At 31.6% G+C, this 26268-nt stretch overlaps 1 protein-coding gene across 1 annotated transcript in view; it reads left to right on the plus strand.

Moving 5' to 3' along the window:
* The first annotated feature begins 442 nt into the window (after positions 1–442).
* Positions 443–26268, plus strand: part of LOC129959234 (uncharacterized) — a 43985-nt gene continuing 18159 nt past the window's right edge. Inside the window, exon 1 of the mRNA XM_056072058.1 lies at positions 443–3143. Within this exon, the coding sequence (XP_055928033.1) occupies positions 443–3143 (2701 nt within the window). The remainder of the gene's footprint in view (positions 3144–26268) is intronic.

The following is a 26268-nucleotide window of genomic DNA, read 5'->3' on the forward strand; positions in this document are numbered from 1 at the left end:
TGCTATTTTAATAAATATAATTTTGCAAAAATTAGACCGCGAATCTCGAAAGCAGTTTGAACTTTCCTTAGTAAACAAGGAAGTTCCTGATTTTGATGATTTCATAGAATTTTTAGAAAGAAGATATCAAGTTTTAAATGCCATTGGGCACAATATTCCATACAAATCTAAATATTCGGATGTTAGTGAACAGAAAAATAAAGCACGAACTCTATTTGTTAAGCCATCGAATAATCCCAAGTATTGTATACTGTGTAGAAACGCTGATCATCCATTGCATAAATGCGATCAGTTTTTGCAATTATCCCCGCAAAAGCGATATGAAACTGTTCGAGAAAAACATTTATGTTTAAATTGTTTCGGATCTCACAAAATCGCTCAATGTAAATCGAAACACACTTGTTTCACTTGCAAAGCAAAGCATCATACTCTATTACACCGGATGCAGGTGTCCACAGTAAGCGATGACTCATCCTCAATAAATTCAAGGCAGACTCCCTCAGTTGCTGACCCCTGTTCGTCGTGCAACCCTTCCCCCCCGATTTCCTGTTTCGTTACGCAGAAGAAAAGAGTCATTCTAGCTACGGCTGTTGTTTATGTTTTGGATAGTTTCGGAACTGTCAGAAAGGGTAGGGCTTTATTAGATTCTGGAAGCATGTGTAATTTGATGACATCTGATTTCGCCAATGCACTTGGTTTAAAGAAAGAAAAAATAAATGTTCCAATATCAGGGATTTCCGATACTACTCTTAATGTGAAAAGAAAAAGTACCTCCACTATTTTGAACTCGGATGGTTCTTTTACTGCAACACTAGATTTCTTGGTCATTCCGAAAATCACAGATCTAATGCCATCCACATTTATTGATTTAGAAGGAATAGAAATTCCGCCTTACGTCCAATTAGCAGATTCGGAATTCTTTTCCCCCAAAAGAGTGGATATATTAATAGGGGCAGAAATATTCTTTCGTATCTTAAAAGAAAATAGATTTGATATAAATAATTCCTTAATTTTGCAAGAAACTGTATTTGGACATATACTAAGTGGAACAATTCAAGGTAAACAGGAATCACATCATTGTGGTTTAATCTCTCAAATAGATAACTTAGATAATTTGTTAAAGAAATTTTGGGAAGTTGAAAATATTTTAGATACACCTACATCTAAAAACAAAGAAGAATTAGAATGCGAAGAAAATTTCGTGCAAACTTATCGTAGGGATGAGCAAGGTAAATATATTGTTAACCTTCCTCTTAAGAAGAATATGCAATTAGGCAATTCCATTCAAACTGCAAAACAAAGATTAGATAGTCTCTGGAAGCGATTAAATAATGATCCGAATTTTTCTAATCTTTATTGTAATTTTATGAAAGAATATGAACAATTGGGTCATATGCAAAAATTAGATAATAGTGACAATGTAAAATATGTCATGCCTCATCATGGCATTTACAAGGCTGATAGTACTACAACAAAGTTACGTGTAGTTTTCGATGCCTCAGCTGCATCTACTTCAGGTGTATCTTTGAATAACTGTTTGCTAAAAGGAGGTGTTGTTCAAGATGACTTGTTTTCAATCTTATTGAGATTCCGAAAGCACAAGGTTGCATTTACTGCTGATGTCAAGAAAATGTACAGACAGATTTGGGTTAATCCTGAGCAGTGTAATTTTCAATGCATTCTTTGGAAAACTAGGAGTTCTGAGGAACCTTCATTTTATAAGCTTCTTACAGTTACATACGGCACCAAATCTGCTCCCTACTTAGCTACGAGAGTGCTAAACCAATTAGCAATAGATGAGCAACACAAATTTCCTTTAGCATCTGCTGTAACCTTAAAAGATTTTTATGTTGATGATGTTCTCTCTGGTGCAGATGACGTTTCTACTGCAATAAAATTACAGCAAGAATTGATTTCTCTTCTAAAAGCTGGTGGCATGGATTTGCACAAATGGTGTGCAAACAATGAAATGCTTTTAGAATCTGTTCCATCTGAAGATCAAGGTTATCAGTTTGATGATTCTGATAAAAATACAATTAAAACACTTGGCTTAAAATGGAACCCAAAAGAAGACTGCTTTGGTTTCAATGTCACTCCATCAACTAGCATTCCCACAAAGCGAACCGTTTTGACTGATATAGCTAAACTTTTTGACCCACTTGGTCTTCTAGGACCAGTGACAGTAAAGGCAAAGATCTTCCTCCAGAGATTGTGGCTACACAAAATTGAATGGGATCAAGTGTTACCACATCAGGAAAAGCACGAATGGGAAATATTCAGATATTGTTTAGGGGATATTACAAAGATGCAGATTCCTCGTTGCATTCTAACTGACTCCATCAAGGAAGTTGAACTACATGGTTTTGCTGACGCATCGAAAGATGCTTATGGTGCAGTCATCTATCTTCGTTGTGTTACTATATTGAATCATGTGAAAGTTTCTCTACTATGCAGCAAATCTAAAGTTGCTCCTATTAAGGTGATGACAATACCCCGTCTTGAGCTATGTGCTGCTGAGCTTCTTGCTAAGCTCGCTTCTAAAACTGTGTCATCTCTTAACCTGAAAATAGATAAAATTTGCCTCTACTCAGATTCGACTATAGTGCTGGCCTGGATTAATACTTCATTGCATCTGCTTAAGGTGTTTGTGTCAAATAGAATTTCCCGCATCCAAGAGCTGACGAAAGAATTTTCCTGGCACCATGTAAAAACTTGTGAAAATCCTGCTGATATTATTTCCCGTGGTATGACTCCTCATCACCTTATGAACAATCATTTGTGGTGGAATGGTCCACAGTTTCTTCAACAAGTTACTGTTGAACTTAGTGATGAAAGTAACATTCCTACTGATGACGAATATTTTCATGAACTGAAAGGAGAGACTACTAAGACTCTAACTTTAAGTGTGGATGCTACATTCTTAGATTTACTTTTATGTATTACTAACAAATATTCTAAATTAATTCGTATTGTAAGTTTTCTTTTTAGGTTTTGTAACAATTTAAGAAATCCTAAGAATAGGTTGTATGGACCTCTTTCTACAGTAGAATTACAAAGGGGTAAATCATTCTTGGTAAAATCTGTGCAAGAAATTGCATTTCAGAGTGATATAAATTTACTTCTTCATGGAAAACAACCCACAGGTAAGATTAAAAATCTAAATCCTTTTCTTGATGAAGATGGAATTTTGAGAGTAGGAGGTCGTATTCAACACAGCAGTGTAAATTTTGACCAGAGACATCCAGTTATCTTACCTGACAAAAGTAATTTAACAAAAAGTATTGTTATGTATTTTCATTTGAAAAATTTGCATATTGGGCCACAAAATTTATTGTATTGTGTTCGTAGAGAATTCTGGCCCTTAAATGGAAGGAATGTTTGTAGAAAAATTGTCCACAGTTGTATTACCTGTTTCAAAGCAAAACCTTTGACTAATGAACAAATTATGGGCAATTTGCCAAAAGAACGTGTGAATGTAAATTCTCCTTTCAACTGTACAGGTATCGACTTCTGTGGACCGTTTTTCATAAAGTATAAAGGTCAAAGGAAAGGTTTATATCATAAAATTTATGTTTGTATATTTATCTGTATGGTTACTAAATGTATTCACTTAGATATTGTTTCTGATCTAACTTCTGAAGCATTCATTGCATGCCTCAAAAGGTTCTTTTCAAGACGAGGTAAATCGCAATTTATTTTTAGTGATAATGGTAAGAATTTTGTAAGTGGTAATTCTGAATTAAAGAGATTAGCTCTTATGGTAACTAAACATGATGAATATTTATCAAATTTTTTATCTGAAGAGGGCATTCAATGGAAATTTCTTCCACCCAGAGCACCTAACTTTGGTGGCTTATGGGAGGCAGGTGTCAAATCCTTCAAATACCATCTAAAACGTGTTGTTGGAGTTTCAAAGTTAACATATGAGGAATTTTTTACTATTCTGCATCAGATAGAAGGAATTTTGAATTCCCGTCCTATTACTCCTTTGTCTAGTGACATAGACGATCTGGAAATTCTGACACCTGGACATTTTCTCATTGGTAGGCCAATCACATCCATTGTTGAACCAAACTTAACAAACACGGAAAATAATAGATTGAATTTATGGCAAAAAACCTCAAAAATGGTACAAGTCATATGGAAAAGATGGCAAAATAATTATTTAAGCACTTTGCAACAAAGACATAAATGGATAATTAAGAACCAAAATTTAAAAATTGGTAACATGGTTTTGCTCAAAGAAGAAAATCTTCCATGTTGTAAATGGATTTTAGGTAGAATTGTAAATGTATTCTATGGTAAAGACAATGTAGTAAGAGTAGTAAATGTTAAAACTCATTCTGGTATATATAAACGATCCATTTCTAAAATTGCACTTTTGCCATTGGAAGTCTAATTTCACCTTACATAATTCATTTCTAAATGTGTACCTTGAAATCTGTAAGATTCTCTTTAATATTTGTAGTGAATATTATATCTGAAAACTTCAATATTCATTGTTATTTATCTTTATTTGTTCTCTTTCAGTGCTAGTGCAACTATTTATATTTCTTAAGAATTATTAATGTCATTTTGTTATTTTCATATATTTACTGCATTAATTGTCTCCCTTGTTTTTACAAAAAATGTAATTGATGTAATTATTGAAATGTATATTTCAACGGGGGCGGCATGTTCAGTACTTTGCTACCAACGCGCCAAGTTGGCAAGCGCCCATTCTAGGGTTGCTCCTTTTTTGTAACTGCGCGGGGTCATGACCCGCCAGAACTGTTAAGAACTCGGAACGCGATGCTTACCGTTGGTAGCGGGGTGACTCCATGCCCCTTCTCATAGAAATAAACCGCATTTTATAGAAGCATCGTTTTCATCCTTATAGCTACACCGCATTTCCTTAGTTAATTTCAATTAGTTACACCGCATTATTTAGTTCTCAATCTCAATTGTGGAGCCATCATAGACCTCCACAACAATGCTGTTTATGTAAAATGCACTAATTTAATAATCATTTATTCGTTTGAGATCTTTGTTACTATCGTTTGTACTCCATACCGCTTACAAATCGAATTAAGGTACTTCATTATTGTGTTTGAAGTATTTTATGACGATGATTAAATTATGCTTTTGCTATGGAGTAATCATCTTTTCCCGATATTATTATGACTGAAGCATTTTTTTTTTTTACCTCATGTGTTTCCATGGCATGTCATCAAGGTTCGTTATTCTTATGACTATTAGCTTTACTTAATAGCAGTCTGAATAAAGAGGCTTTAATTCTAACTTTTCGGTATAGTAGAACTTTGCTTTTAAGATATCTGCTGATATTAAAAACTCATTTTTGACAGAAAATCACACTTTTTTTAATGCTTTAACTGAAACCTTATTATTTTATCTTCGAAAAATGGTTTTATTTTATGTGTACAATAATTAGAAATGAAAGATGTTTAAAAGAAACAACTGAAAATGGAATGAAAATAATATCATAAACAAGTTGTTTTTTTTTCATTTTTTTATTTGAGTCATTTTGAAATTACTGTCTTTTTGTATTTAATTCCATGTATCATATACTAGATAGTATTTTGAAATATTTTTAGTATGATTTTCTTTGTTTTTAATGGCACTGTTGCATCCTGAATCACTAAAGTATCTTGATTTTCCACTGATGCTATAATTTCTGACAATAAGTGCGTGAAATGCATTTCAGTTACACTTATGAAAAATATTATTTGATAAAAGTATCTCTAAATGAATTAATATACATTTTCAAGTCAAATGACAGAAGAAATGTAGAAAACATCGGTGCTGATTACAATAAATACACATTAGAGTAAAAAAAAAATTAAAAAATTGAAAACATATGAAAATGAGTTACTCCCGCATATAAGAAAAAACAGCCTACAAATTTGGGGAAAATCCTATTTTGATCTCATTAAAAATTGAAAAAGAAAAAAAACCCCTTTAAATTCATTTTTCTCAAAATTTATTTTCCCCCAAAATTATCATTTTTCAAATACAATTACTAAAATACTATTAAAAATATCAGTCTGAAATTTGTCGTATGTTTCCTTTATAATATTTTATAGGGAATGAACTAAAATATAAGTTAAACGATAAGCCATTGTAAAGTCATATGACTTTTAAGTTTTGAAAAAAAAAATATCAACATTTCGTAAAAATCTATGATGTTACACTAAAGCTTGTAATTTTGAGTTAATACTAAATTTTTGCTTCTATCCATGTCCAATATATTTATAATTATATATACCGAAGAATATACCGTTTCCGGTAATTTATTTTTAATTGAGTGTTTAAAAAAAAAGGTGAAATTTGGTTTCCCAAATATTTAAAATAATTTTGTACGTTAAATTAAGTTTGTGCAGAAATGTCATTTGAAAAGAGAAAAATATTGCTACAAATATCATTATTTAAAAAAAGATCAAATTTATTTTCTCAAATATTTAAAATAATTTTGTACACTAAATTAAGTTTTTACATAAATGTCATTTGATAAAAGAGAAAAAGTATTGCCACAAATATCATTATTATTAAAAAAAAATTAAAAAAGAAACTCCGGACGTTGTTGAATGTTTACATGTAATTTTGAAATCACAAAACAGTAACTGGCATTAAATTCGTCTAAAATACAAATCCAATAATTTCTTGTCACCGCAAAAAGAATAATAAATCGACTGCAACAAGTTACAGAAATTTCTCCAATAATTTTTAGCATTAAAGGATGTTTGTGGTTAAGGTTCCTCCGTTGCTCTCAGTTAACGTCCTGTTACATCAGTTTAAGATATTAAAATGCTTTTATCGTGGCTTCAGTTCTGTTGTTGGACGCGCAATATTGTTCTGACTAAACGGCGTTCCAAAACTCCCTGTTACCTAACTAGATAACCCGATTTCGTTATAAATAGAGTGTAACATACGTTTGGAATTACGTCAAGTAGGAAACTCAGCAAATAAATATCTGCGGTTTAAGATTTCCTTTCACAAATCTGAAGTTAGATTTCATCCCTTTAAGATAGCTATATCGCATTTTCATTTTGAAGATAATTTATTATAAACAAATGCTTAAAGAGTTAGAAATTCTACCTGTCATCACCAGGTGACATAAAGCATCGAAATAGTGTGTTGCAATATGCTTTATGAATTTCATTGGGAAATCCGAATCCGAATTTTTTTTTTTTTTTTTTTCGCTACGATTACTTGGTTTTTTGAGTTCGAAAGTAATTCGCTCAAATGATCATTTCTGGAAGATTTTCTCAGTTTCTGCATATTACATATGCTCAGTTTCTGCATCAAATTACGTGATTGTTGTTTTGAGCAGATTTTTCTTCCTGGAAAAATATTATTTTTCTGCTAAAACACTAATAACGGGAGAAACTTTTGATTTAAAGATAGATCAGCACAAAAGTGAAAAAAAAACTGAATATTACTGAAAATATATTCATTCAAGTTTAACAATAAAATTTCAGTTATCCCAAATTGTTTAACAGGGGGAAAAAATGTAAAATTGTAATCCACATGTAAAATTGTTTTCGATTCAAACGAGAAAAAAGCACCAGAAAAAAGCTGACTTTTTTTACTGAATGTTTTTTCTGTCATTTTTATTAAGTCATCCACAGAGTTTCACAGCTTTCTGATGAACGGATACGGCCATAAGCAGCTCTGAATAGGCGATATTTAATTGTGAAAAACCTGCATATTCATTTTTGTTATTTGATACATCACAAGATAAACTCTGCCCGGTCTTAACTTTTTATTTTCTCGTATACGAAATATACAAAAAGAAAGTACTGTCAAGGAATTTGAACTCGAGATTTTGACGAATCTACATATTTCAGACTTCCTTGAGTCCGAAAAGCACATTTTTCGAATTATATCTCTATGTCTGTCCATCTCTCTGTGAGCATGATAGCTCAAAAACGCCTTGAGCTAGACAGATGAAGTTTGGTATATGGTCTTTATTCCAAATTTGTAGACAACTTTCATCGAATTTTAATCGAAATCCATTCAGAATTCTATCTATGCGGCTGTCCGAATATAAGTTAACACATTAACCACACAACAAAGCGAATTAGAGCAATAAAATTTGGTATATAGATATAACATCTAAAGTGTAGATATGTATGAAATTTGGAACTGAATGCGTCGTAGGAATGAACATTTGTCGATATATGAATGCAACATCTAAAGTGTAGATATATATCAAATTTGGAACTGGATTGGTCGTAGGAATGAACATTTGTCGATATATAAATGTAACATCTAAAGTGTAGATATGTATCAAATTTGGAACTGAATTCGTCGTTGGAATGAACATCTGTCGATACATAAATGTAACGTCTAAAGTGAAGATATGTATAAAATTTGGAGCTAAATTCGTCGAAAGGACGAACGTTTGTCGACTTGTACTTTCAAGCGATAACTAAAAAAACACATTGTTTTAAATAAATATATGAATTTTAGAATGTGATTTTATGATTACAGTCACAGTTTTGTGTCAAATTTTGGTTTTAATCAATCGGGGGGAAAAAAACTGTCAAAATGCAGTTAGCTTTCTAGTATTAGCCCTATCCCAGCAATGAATCACCGAAAACGCCAAATATTGCACTTTAATATGCAATTTCTTAATTATTATTTTACAATGTCATACGGTTAACAATACTCAAGTACATTTTTTAAAGGCTATGAGAGGAAATTTCGGACAGACCATTCCAGATGATTTCTTGCAACTGTTTCGGTGAGTAATGGAAGTGATGAATAGTTTCCAAAGTTCTGATCGAATGTGCTACGTCTGCCGAGATTCGTATATGATAGGCCGGGATTAATCTTTTTTTTTTCGAAATCATATTTGTTACTGTAAATTATCGCTGTGTAGTTATTTTCGTTAAACTGTAAATTCAAGGTTTAGTGTACGTGATAACACTTTCTGCAATCTCCAGCATTGAAAATCTCACTTTTTTTGTCGCAATTCTCTGAAAACAATTGTTATTCGAATCCTGTTTGGCAACAAATGGCAGAAGTAGAGTTCTAATCTTTTACAACGTTAGCTTAGATAAATGGCAGGTAAAAAAAAAAAATTATTGGAAAGCACTTAACTATTGATAAGAACGAATTTTCTATCGGTTGATAGCAACTGTTAAAAATATTTCAAACTTTTACCGACAGATATAAATATGAATAACGCAAAAAAAATTATCATTTCAACTGATCATTATCATTCCAGTGCAATCACCCCATCATTTTTACGCTGAAATATGCTTAGGCTTATGCATATGTCCCATTTTCAATAAAATGCTTATCTGATGTCGAATTACTCTCATAAATCGTTTTACAGGCCCAGAAAATAAACATATACAATTTTCTGAAAAAATTATAGGAGTAATATATTTTTGCTAATAATATATCATCATTTAACAAGCAACCCTACTTGCCCTTCAAAATTCCTAAAGAGAAACAATAAGTTAATTTTTTTGCAACCAATAATGAATATTTCTGCCTTTTCTTGTTGCATCAGTCATGAACATGTAGTTTTATGTTCAAGTATATGTAATATCTCTAAATCTATATTAAATCCTAATTAATTTCCTAATTTTTATCTCAATTTAGCCCTTATCAACTTCATTCTAAAGTGTTCTCTTATATCCTGATCCTCCACCTTTTTTTATTTAATTAATGACACAGAAGCTTTGTAAAATGCTTAAATCAGCGGCTCTCATGCTCCGAGTGAAGGGACAAAATTCTGTCGATCTAAACAAATTCTTTTAAAAGATACCTATAATTAATTCCCTTACCTAAATCGGCACGTGTAAAGAAATCCCTATCAGAATCTCATGGTATATAATCATTGGGGAAAATAATTCTGTTGCTCTTTTCTCTTTTCGCTCTTCTGCTCTTGAATCGCATGTGAACGGACGTCAGTTCGTCCTTGCTTCTTGTACATAAATCATGCCTCCCGGGATGGAATAAAAGAGAAGTTTAAAAATTCAAAGTGTCTTCTCTCTCATAGGCCAAGAAACTGCTCAAAAATATTTTTTTACATATATACATGTAATAATTTCTCTTTATCTGTATTCTGAAAATAATTATTTTCTAATCACCTTTTCTGAGTTGAGCGGACTTTTATTTCCCACGATAACTCTAAAACGTGCGGAACCAAAAACACTGTATCAACAAATTATCTTCTAAAACTAAGTAAGTTCAAAATACTTTCGCATAATTTCTTTTTCCTGCTTTCTGTCGTCCTCTTCGAACTGCGTCTTCCGCTGATCGTGGTTCCAACAAAGAAATCTTAATAATGGATTTTAAAAATCGAACTCTTTTAGTAACATCATAATTTTTTTTTTAATATTAAAGAACACCGTGCCTACTTCTCATTAAATCCAAAAGTATGTCTTATATTCATTTATTCTGCTGGTTTCAATTTTCAGATCAGAGCCTCTGTTTTATATTATAATATTGCTTTAATTCTTAAATGCCAAGTGTTTCCATTCAGCAACAAACTCAATTGTGTCTTCTGAAATATTATGAAAATAGGATTGAAAATTTAGAGACTGTTTTTCTGTGCAGGATGCATAATGAAAACGCCATTAAATCAATTTACAACATGTACAAGGCAACACGAATGCTGCTTAAATACAAAAATTGATTGATGTTTTTCATTTGCGATTGAATGTATGTCGTTTTTGTTTTATTTGTACAATTGAGAATGTTTGTTCTGCAATGACTCATCAATACAATACATGCTTTGTACTGCAATGACGAATTAAATATTGCTGCTTGAAAAATAAAGTAGTTCCATCTGTATTTATCACTTTTCTTAATTTTTTTTTATTGTTAACTAAAATAAAGTCTTGCAAGTGACAACACGCTGTTTCTCAGCCATAAATTATATCCAAAATAAATAAAATATGATTTTTAAAGCATTTTTCCCTTTGCTTTATTCAAGAATTAAAAATCAAAAAACATTTCCGACCAAGTTTAAAAAATCAAGTGTTTAGGGGTTCATTTATTCAATATCGCACAATTCGATAATTTAAATAATCAATTCGATAATTAACTTTATAAAAAAGAAGTTATTTCTTTCATTGAATAAAGAAGTGTATACTTCCGATAATTTGTTATGAAAAATTGAAAACGAAAAACCGGTTGGGTTAAATCTTTAGTATAAGGATTCTCCTAATTTTATTTATTTATTTATTATTAAAAGAATTGTTCTAAAAACTCACATTTAGAACAAAAATATTGCAATCACAACATCTCCTGACATTATCTCATTTGTAGATATTCCGATGTCCCTAATTAAAAAAGACTAATAACAACGCTTCATTAGTGTCATCTGATGGAATAGTTAATGACTTTATTTCTTTTTATACGCGAATACTTTTTATCAGCTATTGATGAGAGTTAATTGCAGTTGTAGCATTTCTTATCACGTCATGGCCTATTTTTTTAGAGGTATATACATAAAATTTTCACGTATTTTTCAGATATGAATTATAAAATTTTTGATTTAATAATATAATATAATTTTTTGAAAACATGTTAAGTAGTTTCATTATTTTCAGAAATAAAACAAAATAAATAGCAACAAATGAAATATAATTAAAGGTTAAGGAATTCGACAAAAATTTAAATGTAAAATCTGAAAAATTTATATTAATCAGTGTCGGACTAATAATCGGATTACCACGGATTACCGGATGCTGAGAGTCATGTGAAAAAAATCCCATTATGAGTGTGTCATGCAAAGAGTCTTCTCAAGAAAATAAGAATCTTTAATTGCTATGGGGTTGTTAATCAGATACAATACTATAAACATTTCTCCAAAATAAGTCAATAATCTCTTTACTTTAACGGTAACTTCTCGTCCTCGTATTCTATGCGGCACTCTTTTCCCGATTATATAAATTAGAAGAATTGTAAACTCTTACTGTATATTCATATATTTTTATACTCTTTGAAGTTTGAATCCGAACAGATACGACAGTAGAAACAAAATATCTAGACAATAACAACTGAAGTTGACTGTACATAGAAAATTACCAAAAAAATCGCATCTCCAATAATTGACGTAAGCAAGTTATTACTGATCTTTAGATTATAGAAAGGGTTTTATGAAATTTAAACTTCATATTAAATGTAATTTAGTAAGTACACATTTATTGAACAGAATTTTGATTATTTACGTTTAACCCTATGAGCCCGGATTCGCCTAAATCGCATGGTTTGACAAAGTTTGGTTTAGGAGTGAAAGGTAATTCGCAACTAGCCGCTCATATAGAAGGAATAATTCCATTCTATTTTCTTGCACGAAAAATTATCTCGTATTTTGAGGCAATGGAATTTTTACACTAACTGGACTTATAGAGTTAAAACAGAGTTATGTTCTAATTTATTATTTACTTTTAAATGTACCATCATAATATTAAAGACTGTTTAATTTACATTAACGATGTAAAAAATAGATTTCTCTGTACAGTGCATTTGAATTACTATTGACAGCAACTTCTGAGAGTAGGAATGTTATTCAAATTTATATATTGAAAGTACTATTAACCAGCAAAAGTTCTTTAAAACTATAGATAGATGCGACTGGAATGTAATTCACTTTCAGTACCGAGCCTGAATTGCTATCCCCGGTCCATTCGAAAAATATGTTCTTCGCTTTTGCCAAGTCCAATCTTTTAACAACGACATGCTACAATGTTTTGGACAAGAATTTTGAATCTCCTACAAATCTACCAATGTCGTTTTATTCCCTTGATTTCGCTTACCTTTGAATATAAATCAATACAATGTTTTCATAGTTCCGCTTCTTGAAATATATCAGAGTAATTCGATAAATTTAATATAACGATCAAAACATACAAAGAATGTTTTCCATCGCCCCTATTTTTTTCAGCAACCATCTCAACCCCAAAAAAAATTTAACTCGGGAAAAAAAATTATAAATTGCAAAAATTAAACTCGAAATACTGAAAACTATGTCTTTGTCCAACCTCTACAAGTCTATTAATGGCTTTGTATTTCGCATTAATAAAGTATTTGTATTACTTTTTTCTTCAACTTCTGTGCTACCGTACAAAAATAAATATCAATATTTTCACATTTCTGATTCTTGTAATATTTGAGACACCTTGATAAATCAAATATCGTGATCAAAACATAATATAAATGTTTTCCACCGCTTCCATTTTATTACATTTATCATCTCAACCCGATTCAGAACCGAAATACTAAAAACCGTATCCTAACCAACTCCTACAAATCTATCAATGGATACCTTTCTTTTATATCTGCTTTTATTTACTATTAAATGTAAATCAATACAAATGCTTTCATAATTTTAATTCTTAAAATATATCAGACATTTTGATAAATTTAATATCGGGTCGAAACATAAAATTAATGGTCCAGATGCGAAATACTACAAACATTGTTCTAGACCGAGCAAATATGTCACTGAACACTTATTATTATTATTACTTTTTGCCTCTGTTTTTACTTGCCACCGGACATAAATCAATACCAATATTTTCACAATTCGGACTCTTGAAATATATCAGACATCTTGATAAATTTAACATCGCGATGGAAGCATAAAATGAATGAACACCTCTAATTTTGAGTAAGAAAAAAATTTAATATATATCTACATAGATTTAAATCTTAATATCTTTAATTTAATATCAACATCGATTCAGATCCGAAATATTGAAAACCATTTCTTAGCCCAGGTTCTACAAGTCTGTTAAAGGACATTACATTTTTCATCGGTTTTCGTTTGCTACTGAATGTAAATTAGGACCAACATTTTTACATTTCTGATTCTTGAAATATGTTGGATATATTGATAAATTTGATATCGCGATTAAAACATAAAATAAATGTTTTCCAACGCCTCTGTTTATTTTTCACCTCGACTCAAGCCCGAAATATTGATAACTATGTCTTAGCCCAGCTTTGCAAGTCTGTCAATGGACATTTTTTTTTTTTTTTTACTTCTGCTTTTACTTGCCACGGGACATAAATCAATATCAATGCTCTCACTCTTCCGATTCTTGTAATATATCAGACATCTTGATAAATTTAATATCGCGATCGGAACATAAAATGAATGTTTACCATCTCTTCGATTGACGCACGAGTGATATTTTTATCGTGCTTACTTTTCTTAGACCCGTCGGGAGTGTGATTTCACCCATTACCCTCTGTCTTATCGAACAAACGAACACAACAAGTTTGTTTTCCTCGACAAAGCAAACGGCACGCGCACAACCATGTTCTCTGAGACTGAATTTCAATTCTAGCCTCTCTTGTTCCACCCTAGGTCTATCCCCACTCTCACCCTCTTATTTTTTTTTCCCAACAAAGATATGAACCCTATCTCTAAAAAAAGATTATCTTGATACCGAATTTTTTCCTGGTTGTCCGTTTTGTTCTTTTGCAACGAACACACACGTTAATTAATTCACGATTTTATCTGCATCAAAAGATAATCTTGATATCGAGTTTTTATTTCTCTGCTCGGAATGTCCTCTTATCATCCAGAAACGCACACGTTACTTAACCCGTGAGTTGGATAGCATTTTTGGCCAAATTACGTCAGACAACAAGACGAATAGGAAAACAAATTGATTTTTTAATATGAAAAGACAATTGTTCTGATAAGTTTTGCTGTTCTGTCTTCTATTACTATTTTATTTCTCTTTGGTATATCCCCCTATTTGTTCCAGAAAAGGTACATAATCGATATAAAGCTGAAAAGGACCAAATCAAAAGAAAATGCGTTCAAACTTGTTCAAAAATGCTATTTCTTTAAAATGCCGCATTTCAATAAACAGTGTCCACTCTAATCAAGGTCCAAAAGCTAATTTCTACACAGTAACTTAGAGGTATATATTTCCAGTTGGAAAAATGCTCTTAGCGACATAAAGAATTATGTTTTTTTGCTGTATTAATTAACAAATGTACTGCTAGGAAAATTACAAAATCTAAATTTTTACAGTCCTCCATTTCTATTAGTCATAGTAGCAAAATATTTTTGATGTATTAACATATGAAACAAACAAAGTAACATCCTATTGTATACGACTGAAAGTGAAAGCTATGAAGCTTTGAATATCACTATTTTAAATTATTTCAAACCATGTAAATATTTGTCTCTAGGAAGATACGCCAATCAACACACGATGTTTTCTCGAGTTGGCTTTTGATTGCCATAAAATAATGAAATTCACAGCTTCCTAATTCAGGCAGTTTTCGTCAGAATAGATATGTTTTTTTTTAGAATGTTAAAATGTGAAGAATATTTTACTAAATATGATTGATACGATCATGACTGAATAAAAAAAAGACAGTAAAATTTTCCAGCAACATATTTACTCACTCAAATAACATAAAATAGAATTCTTTGCGTCACATAGAGTATTTTTCGTTTACTCTATATGACTGTTTACAATTTAGTTATTGGGCCTCGATTAGAGGGGGCATCTTGTATATAAGCTAAAGCATAATACTGAAAGATAGCAATTTTTAATACTTAAGATATGAACATAATTGCAATTTACTTACAATTATTGCTAAACAATTCAAAAACCTACATATTTATTCAATTCTCCGATTCTATTAGCCAATTTTTGTAAAATATGTTTGATGTCATAACTTTTTAAATAAAAGAAAAGTTTCACTCTTCTGAGACCAAAATTTGACAGAAATATGAAACTTGTCTATCACTATTTTAGACGCTTTCAGAGCAAGCTCTTCAGTGGTTGCATCGAAAAAGATTCACCAGTGCTTCTACCAAGTATACCCAGTATATATAAAATACCTAGTATATATACCTAGTATATATTCTACCCAGTATATATAAAATACCCAGCGCTTCTTTGAATCGATTGATTACTCGCCTATAGGGATGAAATTAAAAGCATCATAATTCTATCAGTTTTAGTGGTAGAAGCTAAGAAATTTTTTTGTTTAATATGTTGGAGTATCAAAAATATTTTAATGACATGATTGACAGGACTCAAGAATTAAATAAAACTTTTGTCTGTGTAATTTTTTTAGTAATCCGTGTAATAATTTCAACGACTCAACATTCTAAAAGCTCCCACCTCACTGAAAGTGTCTTCACTGCACGTTTTGACTTTCCCACAGAACCGAAATACTGCGCCCACAGAATCTTTGCTGAAACTATATAAGCTCAAAACGCTTTCTCACTGTTTCTCGTCCTGCTTTCTGCCTTTCTGATCGGTTCTCAATACTGTGCGTGTCATAGCTTTAACAAGAAATTTTGATAAAAGATAAAAATTGGACTATTTCGATAAAATAACAAAGAATAAATCTAAGCCTGTTTCTTAAAAAAATGTTTTACATGCATTTAGTGAATGAAACAACTCAAAATATAATTTATTACTTTATTTAAAACATTTTTCTAGCAGGGAATATATGCCTAAGATGGTTTAGAAGTGTGCGTTTGAGCTACAATTAAAGTGGGTACCCTGTATTGTCATTATGCAACATATGCTATATACAGACTCATATGATTAATTTTCTCTGCAGCAGAGATGACATTTTCTAACAACTTGAACATACTATCACATTTTTCTTTTTAATACAACATGGTCATTCTTAGTTGTTTACCGACAATATGCTTATAACTGCATCAAAAAACTATCCTTATATTAAATTTTATCTTATTTTATTTGTAGTTCCTTTCATTTTCCAGAAATCCACACGTCACTTTAGCAGTAAGTTTCGTACCTTTTCCAGTCAATTTAGGTTAGCAAAAAACACGGGTAAGCAAATAAGCTAAACAATTTTTCATTTTGAAGTTTGATACAAATATCTGCTCTCTTTACTTCTTTTATTCTATTTCCAAACCTTGGCTGTGCCCCCCGTGTTTGTTTCAGGAAAGACACATGCTTTATATCTACATAAGAAGATTATCTTGATACAGAATTTTTCGCTGTTTGTTTGATATGTATTCTTATCTCCCAGAAACACAAACGTTACTTTACCCGTGAATTCGATGCTGTTTCCAGTCAAAACAGACTAGAGAAAAACATGTAACAGTGGAGAAAATTTATAAACCAGAAGGATCGTGTTTTTTTATATATAAGCTTATTATTATTGTTATTATTATTATTTTTCTTCCTTTCTAACCTAGATATTTAATTTTTTTCGTGTATTTCCGCTATCTTATATGAAAAATAAAAAGATTACTTTCATATAAATTATTGGCAGATTTCAAAATTTTTCCTTTCTTATCGTGGAGTCTTCTAAGCTACAAAGAAGCACACATATTATTTAATCATTTAGATACTGCTCCTTGAAGACTTCTCCCTCAATGACGGGACGTACTTCCTTAAGGAAGGGTTGTACCGTGGCCGGTGATGGCCCTTAGGACTCAACAACAGTTCCCACCAGTGTTGCTGTTGCGGCGGTCCGGGCATTCAGTATTTATCATCAGTGTGCCTTCGGGCGGGTCGGAGAGTCAGTGATATGACTTACTGCTTCTTGAAAGCTTTTGGAAGTTTATTTATTTTATTGCTCCGTTTTGTGTGGTGTGGTGTTATGGAATTCCTTTGTAGTGTATCCGTAGTAGCTTGGTGAATATAGAATACATTCAATTATAATAATCTAAAATAACTATCCATTTTCCTTGTTTGCACAAAATTATTAGTTACATACTCAAATACGGACTTTTCATATTTATGAATTAGATATCGACTATCACACGGTAGAGTGTTCTAGCACACATTTGTTCACAATTTCTCCCAGATTTCTGAACAAATGTGTGTGAGGTAATCAAATTCAGGTAATCAGTTGAATATATTCAGTTATAATTTGAAATAAATATCTATTTGCCCTCTTTACACAAAATTATTAGTTACATACCCCAAATATGGACAAATTACATGTTATGAATTAGACCGATTATCCCTCGGTCGAGTGCTCTCGCACACATTTGTTCAGAATTTCTCCCAGAATCAATTTCTGGTAATCAATTTGTCTCCGTAAGAATCTCAGAATTATCTCACACATACCTAGTACGAATCCAGGCACATTTGACCTTCCGACCGCCATTGGCACCTTCATATCTGGACCAAATCTAAGAAACATAGGGAAAAGCAATTAATACTATTCCCACTTGTAGCAGTCTGTTGAATGAATACGTTGCACCTGTTGATTTTAAATCGTGGTAAGATAAGAGGAAGGATTACAACATTCACTTTTTTTACCTTGGCTAAGGTGACTTCGTGATCACAAAGTCAGAGGTTCGGATCCCTATTCCATGAAAGATTTACCTTTCATGAAGGCAAAGTACCACTTGTATCCAATCAAGGTCAAAGTACTTCAGCTGGTGTGGTGTGGTGGTTTATAAAATGTGTACGGTTCAGACAATGTTCTCGTCATCTTTTCTCAGTCAGTTCCCACTTGTAGCCTCAAAATGGGGCAGAACTTTTTTAACCTGCTTATACAATCAAAAGTCATTCAGTGTCATTGGATTAATATCCCAAATTGAAGCAAGATAAGAGCTGTTTTAGAATAAGCTTCCTGCTTTTTAATCGTGGTTGTACTAGGATAATCTAGTTTAACTTGACAAGCTGACGTCGTTGTAGTGTCCCGACTTTGGGATCTGAAAGTCAAACTTCAGAACCGGATAAATAGAAGTCACTAAATGAACCAACTGTTGATATTTTAAAAAAAATATCTCGAACACTTTTTTACCAATATCTTTTGTAGATCTAATAGTCGCATATTTTTGCTAAACGAAATATTTGATCGCTGCTAAATGAATGCTGGAAATGATCGTAAAATGACACTGCTTTTAATATTTTGCTTTAATCTTTATTATATACAAAGCCTGTAAAGGTTATTCTTGCTAGTCAGGCAGCCAACAGGAAAAAAAAACCATGATCTACAAGCGACTTTGAAAACATAAAAATTAAAAAATTCTAAGAATAATGTTCTAAAATGTAAATAATATTTGGTTTTAATTTGAATATTTTCAAGTACATGACAACAGTAAATCAGATGAAAGCATAAAATTAGAAAACCTGAGAATATAGCAAAAACCTTTTCGGAGCCCTTCAAAGTTATGGGCCCCCTAGGAATTGCCTATACATATAAATTGCGTATATTTGATAATCCGGCCCAACATCAAGCACGGAATCTAACTTGTTTTATAACAAGGCAGAAAAGGAAAAAGGAAAAAAAAAAATACTTAAAAACTAGTCTTATGCAAAGATAAAATATAACAATGAAACAGTAATAGCACAATTTAAATTTTAAAAAACCTCCCTTTACAAGTTTCAAACTCATTTTCAAAGCAAGTCGATGAATCACCACCTCCTTCTACAGAAACAGTAAATACTTCCACGATTTCTAAACATTCTGTTGTATTATCTTCTGTAAGATCAAATCCGGAAGACATGCACATTGACTACTAGCAGCTTGCCAAAGAAACTGTATGACTTAAGAATAAGAATTATGATTCACATAAGACCATTTAGGAAATGCCTCTTGGTATTGAACAAACACCACAATTTTCTATCAACTCTGCTTGTTTGGATAAGGCAACTTTAAAAAAAAACTTAAAATGAGAGCCTTCCGATGGTAGTATTTAAATACCTTTTATAATAATACTTGTGTACATGGCAAGTGCGTTAAACGACACTCTGTTAAGCACTTACAATAATTTCATATGCTCCTGTCAAATTATAAGGGAATCGGCTTTATTTTTTCTTGTTTTGGTTCCTTAAATTTTTTGTGTTTTTGAATTTTATCAAATCTGAGAGATTGAAATATTTTTACTTTGGTATTACATGCTTCTTAATTTTGCCAAAATTACTTTTAATTTCAGTTTTAACCACACTATTTATCACAGTGAAGGAATTTTACTGGGAACTAACTGGTACCCGCAGTACCCCCCGTTGCAGCTGTAAAAGAAATAATTTTGGAAATATCGCTTGAAATTTGAAATAGCTCTCTTGTTTAATTAGGAATTGAAAGAAAGAATGATATTCATTTTCTTATTGACAAGGAATAAATTCATTGAAATTGAATGATATATAAAGGGGCAGTATAAATAATATTCTTTCTTTCTTTTCTTCTCTCTCTCTTTCTCTTTTTTTTTTTTTTTTTTTTTTTGACATTATTCAAGTGCTTTAGGGTAGAAAGTATATTTTGTCTTTCCGTCTTCAACAAAAACAAATAAATTTCCTGGTTGTCCGACTCGTGAGCATCCAACATCCAACGGGCCATGTGAAAAACATGGATTTTCTAGGTTGACAGCAATAAATTGACTAAGTTATTTTCGCCATCAGCTGAAAGGTACGCCAGCCCATAAAATACGAACAAACAAAAATTCATTTTTATATATTAGATTTTAAAAGTTTAAATAGATTCTTATCCTTATCATAAGTTATCTGGTTCTTAAACCATATCTGGTTCTTGCGTCATTAAATTCTATATACCTGCCTACCAACCCTCCTACTAAAATTTCCCACTGCTATAAAAGCTACAGTGAATCAAATATAATCGGCGCATTGTGGGAAAACACAACGCTGAGTCTTACTAAAGCTTTTACAAAAAGATAGCTTTAGCCTACAGCTAAGAAGTCACGTTTCATGGTTCGTGAAGTTGTTATTTGGAATGATATTTACCCTTTATCAAGATCTCATATTCAACTCAAGAAATCATTGACACTGCAGTTTTAAATCTTTTGAGTGGAAAAACTCGATTTTTCTTCTCGTAATTTTTGCAACTTCATTTACTTCTGAAGAATTGAGAAACTCTTACATTACCTGGGAAAAATAGGTGTATTTATGTAGATAAAAACACAAATGTCGTTTACCTCAAAACTGCTGATCATTAAAATTCTTAGCAACACTATTGGCTACTAGATACCTTTACCGAATTATCAGCAATTACCTCGTTTAAGACACTCTGTAAGCAGTGAACGATTCAATTAAGAAGTGAATAATATTTTTTTTTTCTCAGATAAGCTACTAAAAAAGGAAATATATCGAGTTAAATCACTAGCCTTTTTCTTATTTAATTGACACGAAAATGCATCTGACAGAATATTGCAAGCATTTATAGCACATTAACCTTTTCAACTCGACAGGCCACTTTTACCATTGATCATTCTAATGAGTTTAACAGTGATAACAGTACTTCAGCTCGCGTTTGAAACCTCTCTCTAGGTATTGTAAAGGCTTTTAACGACTGTTTTATCGTACATCAAGCCTAAAATGATGCAAAAACCCATTTTGGAGATGAAACACCTTTCATAGAACACAAATTTAAGGCACATATAAAACCTGCATGAAATGAAAAATGCAGGCGAAAATTCAATACATTACGAAAGAAAGTAGTAGAAGGGTCATCACACTTTATAAATGTACGTAGGCTAAAAGAACAAAGTCGTCTCTAGGTTTTTGAAACAGGATTATTATATTTGTACAATATCACTTAACAAGAACGCACCACCTTTCAAGATTTTTCGCACTGGGGAAACAGAATTTTTCGCAACCATTACTGAATAATTCTAATTTTTTTATATATTTTTTATTCTTTTATTTATTTACTTTTACGTATGCAAAGTAGTGTAATCGTCCGAAAGTTTGACCTCGAGATTTTGACAAACCTGGACGTTTTGAATCTTTCCGAGTATGAAAAATACATGTCTGGAATTAGGTCTGTCTGGGAGAATGGTAAGTCAAAAACGCTTTAAAAAAAGTATGTGACATTTGGTGTACAATTTTTACACCAATTTTATTGATTTCTATCGAATTTTGAACTAAATTCATTCACATGAAGTCTAACTATGATGACAACTGTGAGTCTTTTGTTATAACATCAATACAATTTTGTACAGGCATTTAGCCTTCAATTTGTAAACCCATATCAAATTTTGAAGTTGACCATCTGTCGCTTTATACTTTTATTGTTGTTTGTTGTTTGTTTCTTATGGCACTTGCCACGGACAAGCCTGCTGTTCAAACACAGCCGTTTTAAGCCTAAGGGGGACGCCTCTTGTTTTTATCGTAGCGCCAACTAGGGCCAAGAGTACGACTTTGCTACTCACGCATGACTCATTCGCTTGCACAACCCCTTTTTACAGGAGGGCACATTCACACATCTCACAGATAGAACAGGAAGAACAACCATGCCCAAACCAGGACTCGAACCCGGGACGCCCAGATCACGGGGAAGATACTTTTATATAAATGTATATAAAACTTAAAAACTAATAACTTAGATAAATGAAGTTTGGTGCACAGTTTTAGCATTTAAGATGTAGAAACGTATGAAGTCTTAAACCAAATCTGTCAAAGAATTGACCTTCTGTAAAAGTGTGCGTTCGCCGGATGTAAACACGCAAAGTTGTGAACAAATGCAATTCGGTACGTGATTTAGTAACTAAAATTGTAGTTATCTGTCAAATGCTGGTTCCATTCAATCATAAAAGGCTCCCAAAATGCTTACTCGGATTTCCTTACTTTATTAGGGAGCACAAAACACTCATATGCAGGTATTTGAAAATAAAAATCTGAGCTCTGCATTCCCGACTTTGTCCAAAATACAGATATTTTTATCCAGGAAGGTGGTAACATAATACTTTTATTAGCGATTATACTGGAAAGTTTCGAGAAGACCATTCCCGCTGGTTCACATCTAGTAGAAACATGAGGCACATTAATTCTGGAAGTGAAAAAATTCAGATGTATTGTTTTCATTCTTCCTCTGACGGGATTTTGAAAATTGTGAAAAGTAGTATTGCTTTTTAAATGGCAATATATATACATTAATGAACCTTTTAGATGTTGATTTGTAATCTTTGAAATACATAAAATATTAGAAAAATTCGCACGCTCATTAAAGAGTGGACAGAGTAGTTCATATTTTGGTTGGCATTTGTCTCTAGGCTACGATTTAGTTTTGAAATTACTCGAAGATAGTATAGGTTAGGAGTGGTTTAGTAATAATAACTTTTACCTGTTCTTTTTAAATATTTAATTCAATAACACCTTAAATTTTGGAAAAATGCCATTTGGAAAAATTCATTTATGTAAGAATCTATGAAATACAGTAGATTCCCGATTATCCGCGGGCGGGTTATCCGCGCCTGTCGCACAAAGTTTTTTTTTTTTTTTTTTCGTACAATTGTAAAGCAAAGAAAATAAAAATGTTCACAAAACCGAGCGAAACGTTAAATTTGCTAACATAGTGCTTATTTATGGCAAAAATATCCCAGGCCTTCTCGGAACCTTCCCCTCTGATGAGTAAATGATTTCTTACTCACCCTTGCAGTGCGGAGTTGGCCGAGAAACTTATGCTACAAGAAATGCAATCTCGGATCAAGAGAAAATGCTTCCAAAGCAAAAAACAAACACAAATGACTGATTTCTTCAAAAAGGTGTAGTTTTACAGTTATGTTTTTGTAATTACATAATACATTACAGCATTAAAACAGTACATATGTATTCATTTTTCTGTGTATCCTTGACGTCTCTCGTAAGTACAAAGCACTTTTCTGTTTTCATTAACAAAATGCATTTTAGGTTAGTTTTGAGTGATATACTAAAATATTAAGCGTTAGTTAGACATTTCCTTCTGTTTCTTTTACGTTTTATTGTACATAAAACGATTTTTCAAAGTTGGAATGACTGTTTTCTCTTGCTATACCCGTTTTTAGCTTTTTTCGGATTATCCGCGATTTTAGTTATCCGCGGCGGCCGCGCCACCCAATTCCGCGGATAATCGGGAGTGTACTGTAATTAAGATATTTGTGGATTAATTGGTAATTTTTATATCGAATTACAGCATCTTTGAATCATTTTATTTTATTTTGTAAGTTTAAGCAGCTATAATTTGATGTATTTATGAAGCACGGGGTCTAATTCTAGAATAATCAAGAGTTTATTTTGAACTATGGTGGGGTTACGATACCTGTGTGTGTATAGCATCTGAGTCAGTAGTCACCCTTTCTAAACTTTGCACTTCACTAACGAGATTTGACCCTTAACCATCGTGCACGTTCGTCATGTGTACGTAAAATCATCATTTCTCAAACTTATAAGTTTAAATTTAACCATTTAAAGACATTCTAATCCGATATAAAAATTATTAATCAATCCATAAGTACAAACGAACCCCCTAAGTATTTTTAATGATTTAATTTTAATTTATAAAATTAAAAAGCCCTGATACAGAGCCGGAATGACACGCGGACATGGCGAAAGGATTAATTTCAAATTTATACAGTTAGCTAGGGGATTTATTTGAAAAAGAAAAAGAAAAAGAAAATTAAAAGCGATCTTTCATGACACAAACCACAGAACGTTAGTAAAAAATAGTCCATTTTCACAAACGACAATAGGACAAAAGAAAAAAAAAAGATAGAAAAACCAAAGCAGGGATACAAATTAAAAGTAAAATAAGAAAAAAAAAAAGACTATTTCAATCGAAAACATTACGTTACTAAAATAAAAAGGTCAAATATAAAAATAAAAGAGGAAAAGACAGATCTTTATTTCATTGAGTACGTGCATCTTTCTCTTAATGAGGATTACTCATTCAGCTCTTATATTTAATTGAAAGATTTAATGGATCCTGATTTTAACAGATTTGCTGTGTCGAATTTTTCTTTTTTCATTTTTTTCATATGATATTTAGTAACGTTAAGTGCTTTTAATGTCCTGATAAGGTTGGTGAAGTAGAGGACACGTTAGACTGCTATTAATTTCATTTGAGTTTTATTTTTGAAAAATGCAGTTTACCAGTTTTTGCTACAATGTTTCTTAATTATTTCATTGGTTTTTGCTTTAGAAAAATTCGTCTTATTGAATTTTTATGCAATTTTATATGATTATTTGATTTATATGTTATATATATTGGAAATCATCATGTATATTGGAAAATCTTGATATCGAATTTTTAATGATTGCAATAATTTCTCTTTATATGCTTCTTATAAAAGAAAGTTTTTAAAGGAATCTGCATTTTTCATGATTTTTTATTAAACGTCTTGAATCTTATAAATAACCAATATTAAAAAAAGGTAACAGGATTCAATTTTAAAAATGTTGAAATAAGTAATTTTTAAAAGAGTAAATAGGAATTCTTCTTTCCAACTTCTGTTTATCGTATATTATTATTCCTTAGAAAATTAAAAATTCTTCTTAAATTCTTACATAATTGGAATTCTTAGATATTAAAATAATTCTTAAATCATTTTAATTCTTATTGAAATGAATATTTGGGATCTTTTTTAAAGTTTCACGCATGCATATCAGTGTGGAACATTGTTTTTTGTAGTTGATTGATTGACTCACAAATCAACAGATCTGACAAATATTTTTATCAATGTATTCGGATTGTTTCGTCATTTGTTTACGATTTTGTTTACTTTAAAAAAATTTTTTTATAAACATGAAACTATGAAACCCACTTCAGGAAGGTTATCAACAATCAAATGTTTATAATTTCCGCTTATCGCAATATTTATTGCTTAAAAATTACTCATTCAAAAACCAAAATAAAATGAATAAAAAACATCTTTTCTGAAAATTTTCTGCATTATCGAAGAGCTTCTGCATATATTAATTCAATCCTGTTTATAGAATTATTTTCTATCCATCGCTTCCCCCTTTTTGCTCTTTCTTATATAAGAAAACACGGAAGCATATTTTGATATCAAAACAGCAAATCCTATTTACCTTCCGATACATTACCCAGATTATTTCTGCTGTTTACATGATCATACGTTGCAGCTGCAGCTGACAGTGAGCCCTTTATTGGATTATTATCTTCCCCTCCTTTCCCTTCTCCAAACACGGCAGGGATATTCAATCACCTTTTCATTTGCAGGGGTCACTCACATTTTCAAATCACATCACCCTCCAATAAATGTTCTGAGTCACGTCAATTGGTGGTGGTTGATAGGTGATAAGGGAGGGCATTTTCTAGATTTGCACGCTCGCTTATTTACAAAGCAAAAACAGCTAAATGTGCTTGGGTTAGTTTTGTTTGTATAATTTTTTGTCTGTATTGCCTTTATGGTATGTTATTTAGGAGCTCGACGGCCAAAGCGTTTTGTTTTGTTTGTTTATTTTATTTCTGATTATCGGATTGACGTTAGCTTAGAACGACATAATCGCAGAAAATGTTTTTCGTCGCAATATTTTTCGCCATTTCGCAATAGAATAGCTGTGGTCACTTCAGAACTTAAAATTTTGATAACAT

Source organism: Argiope bruennichi, chromosome X1, assembly GCF_947563725.1.
Source record: "Argiope bruennichi chromosome X1, qqArgBrue1.1, whole genome shotgun sequence".
Classification (NCBI taxonomy): Eukaryota; Metazoa; Arthropoda; class Arachnida; order Araneae; family Araneidae; genus Argiope; species Argiope bruennichi.